The sequence below is a fragment of the Scomber scombrus genome, chromosome 2, assembly GCF_963691925.1.
Source record: "Scomber scombrus chromosome 2, fScoSco1.1, whole genome shotgun sequence".
Lineage (NCBI taxonomy): Eukaryota > Metazoa > Chordata > Actinopteri > Scombriformes > Scombridae > Scomber > Scomber scombrus.
In genome coordinates this window covers 35,152,225-35,155,823 of record NC_084971.1, presented here as the reverse complement: position 1 = coordinate 35,155,823, position 3,599 = coordinate 35,152,225, and the positions used below count along the sequence as shown (strand labels likewise).

The window sequence follows — 3,599 nt, the reverse complement described above, 5'->3', positions numbered from 1 at the left end:
CTCTCCACTTCTGTCCAAATATAAATGAAACTGAGTTCATCAAGTCTTTCTCAACAACACAGCAGAGTCTCTGCCAAACACTGGTGAGTACAACTGATCATATTTAATGTTTCAACAACCAGCTTTAACACAGGAGACAGGAAGTTCATCTCTTTTCATTTCATACTGACACTTGTGAGATTGTTTACAGTATAACTGCAGCTGCTTTTACACACTCAGTAAAAAACACTTTAAGTGTTTTTAAGTCTCTGTCAGTTCTCAGGACTTTTGTAAAGTGTAACTGAACCTCTGTGGTTTGGAGTTTAGCTTCACTGCTATTTCCTGATCTTTGACTATTTACTGATCACTTCCTACAGACACATTTCATTTCCTGTAGCTGTTTCACATTAAAAGCTTTTCTCTGGTGAACCAGCAGGGCACTTTTATTGTGAAGCAGCAACAGGAAATAAAATGTGTTTTATCACCAAGTCAGCAAAAGCTTTGTTAGCAGTGAGATTCTTCAATAATAATTCTTCTCTACAACAAGATATGAACATATTCTGTGATATTTTATCAGTGGATCAGATTGTATTGAGTAATAGTAAAAGCACAAACAGCCACAATGAGCTGTTAGATAAAGAGCTGCAGATGAGTCTCTGACTGTAGTTTGTACAAACCAGCACATTCTATTAAAAAAGACAAAACAATGGGCAGGTGGGCGCTGGGAAAGTCATGTAATCAGAGTATGACTGAACAACATGTATTATTTAATGGAACAATAAACATACCTCTATCTTTTTTTAACAAATAAAGAACATGTTTTTTTTCCCTTTCACACTACATGTGTAGATATGTCTGCTGCCAGCTGCTCAGAGCAACAAACTCCCAAACCAGAAGACAAGATGTGCATGAAGCACGATAAACCTCTGGAGCTGTTCTGTAAGACCGACCAGACATTTGTCTGCATGCTCTGCTCTGTTTTAGACCACAAGTCACATGATGTTGTTCCTCTGAAAGAAGAATATGAAGGAAAGAAGGCAGAGCTGGGGAAGACAGAGGCTGAAATTCAGGAGATGATCCAGAAGAGACGACTGAAGATTCAAGAGATCAAACATTCAGTTGACCTCAGTGAGGAAGCTGCAGACAGAGAGAAAGCAGAAGGTGTTCAGGTCTTCACCGCTCTGAAGGAGTCTGTTGAGAGAAGCCTGAATGAGCTCATTGAGACGATTGAAGAGAAGCAAAGAACAACAGAGAAACAGGCTGAAGACTTCATCAAAGAGCTGGAACAGGAAATCTCTGAGCTGAAGAAGAGAAGCTCTGAGGTGGAGAAGCTCTCACACTCTGAAGACCACCTCCACCTCCTCCAAAACTTCCTGTCCCTGAAAGCTGCTCCACCCACCAAAGACTGGACAGAGGTCAGCATCCGTCCATCATATGAGGGGACTGTGGTGAAAGCTGTGGCTCAGCTGGACGAGATGCTCAGTAAACATATGAAGAAGCTGTTTGAGGCTGAGCTGAAGAGGGTCCAGCAGTATGCAGTGGATGTGACTCTTAATCCTGATACAGCACATCCTAAACTCATCCTGTCTGATGATGGGAAACAAGTATATGATAGTGATGTGGAGAAGAAACCCCCCAAAAAGTCAGAGAGATTTTTAAATTATACAAATGTGTTAGGAAAGCAGAGTTTCTCTTCAGGCAGATTTTACTTTGAGGTTCAGGTTAAAGGGAAGACTGAGTGGAATTTAGGAGTGGCCAGAGAGTCGGTTGACAGGAAGGGACTAATGGAACTGAAGCCTGAGAAAGGTTACTGGGCTATACTTTTGACAAATGGAAATGAGTACTTTGCTTGTAATAACCCTTTAGTCGATCTTTCTCTGAAGTCTCCTCCTCAGAAGGTGGGGGTGTTTGTGGATTATGAGGAGGGTCTGGTCTCCTTTTATGACGTAGATGCTGCAGCTCTTATCTACTCCTTTACTGGCTGCTCCTTCACTGAGAAACTCTACCCATACTTTGGTCCCTGTCTTAATAATGGTGGTAAAAACTCCGCCCCTCTGATCATCTGTCCTGTCAATCAAACTGAGTAATCAGCCGTTTTTATTTTATGAGAGCGAATATAAACATTCAGTGTCTCATACTGTGCACTTTGATTATTAAGAACTTTTTTTCAAGAGTATTTTATGAATCCCATGAAAAGTGAGAACTTTATTCAAATTGAAAACTATTAAAACTTCTGATCACATTCACACAACTTTTACAAAGAAACCAGAAGTTTCAGTTTTGAGTTTAAACATTTTTTGTTAAATATCTTTGCAAATATGAGGTTTTACTGCTATTATTGGCTCAATATAACATTAAACAATATTTTTGGTTCTTGGAAATTTCTACAATGTTCTGACCAATCAAAAAGATAATAGAGAGAGGTTAATTTTAATGGCAATAATCATTAGCTGCAGCGCTACTTGATTAACAGAATATATATTTATGTATATTTTTTAAATTTGAGTATATGTTAGTGTTCATTATTTATGTTTGAGGTTTGGTTCGTTATCTGCCACTTTGCCATTTTCTGTTTGTTTAAATACTGATGATATTGATTGACAGCTGTTTTATTTCATGAGAGCAAATATAAACATTCAGTGTCTCTGTGCATTGTTCAACTCCTGATCAAATTCACACAATTGTATTCTCATTACTAGTTAAAATCAAAGTTTACAAAGAAACCAAAAGTTTCAGTTTTGAGTTGAACAGTCTCTGGCACCAAATATGAGGTTTTACTGCTATTCTCTGCTCTGTATAATAGAAACTGAATATGTTTTGGTTCTTGGACTTTCTATCCTTTTCTGACCTTTTATGGAGTAAATAGAATATATGTTCATGTATATTCTCTATATTTGAGGTTTGGTTTGTTATCGGCCACTTTAGCATTTTCTGTTTGTTTGAATACTGATGAGATTGATCATGATTTAAAGTAATCTGTAAATATGTGATTGTAAAGAAACCAACTGTAAACTAAACTAGGTGTGTAGTTTTAATGTGATGCTTTAACAACATGACCTGAGTAAGCAGTGACTTGTTGAACACCAAACACTAAAAATAAAGCCTGGTTTACAGAGAAGCTGTGTTTGTGTTTCTGTTACAGAAATTTGTAGAAATTAATAAAGTTTTATCCAATAACAGGTTTATGTAAATGCAACTGCAATAAAGGTTTATTAATGTATTATTACAGCGAAGGAACAGATAAGGCAGAATATAAAGCAAAATATAAAACTGTATCTGTATGAGGTCAAATAAAATTAATCTTTTAGTTGTTGTCAATCGTCTTTCACTTTATTTGTTTGTTTGGTGAACTAAAGTAGAAATGTTTGTAGACATAGAAGAAGAAAAAAGAGATAACTGTTAATTTAACAGCAACTTTGACCAGAATACATTTGTTGAACTCATGAAACAAAGAAAAAGAAGTTAATAGTTACATGAAAACCTCAGCAATAAAATAAACTGGCTGTGTGGTACTTAAGAATTTAAAACTATTTGATTTCCTAAAAACAATTTAATTCATTTGACAGTTTAGATATACGTTGTGTTTTGCATTTTCATATCATATAATTTCATTTTCATCT

At 36.2% G+C, this 3,599-nt stretch overlaps 1 protein-coding gene across 1 annotated transcript; it reads left to right on the top strand.

Annotated features, from left to right (window-relative positions):
* Positions 1–830: 830 nt before the first annotated feature.
* LOC133987282 (E3 ubiquitin-protein ligase TRIM39-like) lies at positions 831–3,091 on the top strand. The gene has a single exon (XM_062426594.1). It carries the CDS (start codon positions 831–833, stop codon positions 2,064–2,066), a length of 1,236 nt encoding a protein of 411 aa, XP_062282578.1. The 3' UTR covers positions 2,067–3,091.
* Positions 3,092–3,599: the final 508 nt, after the last annotated feature.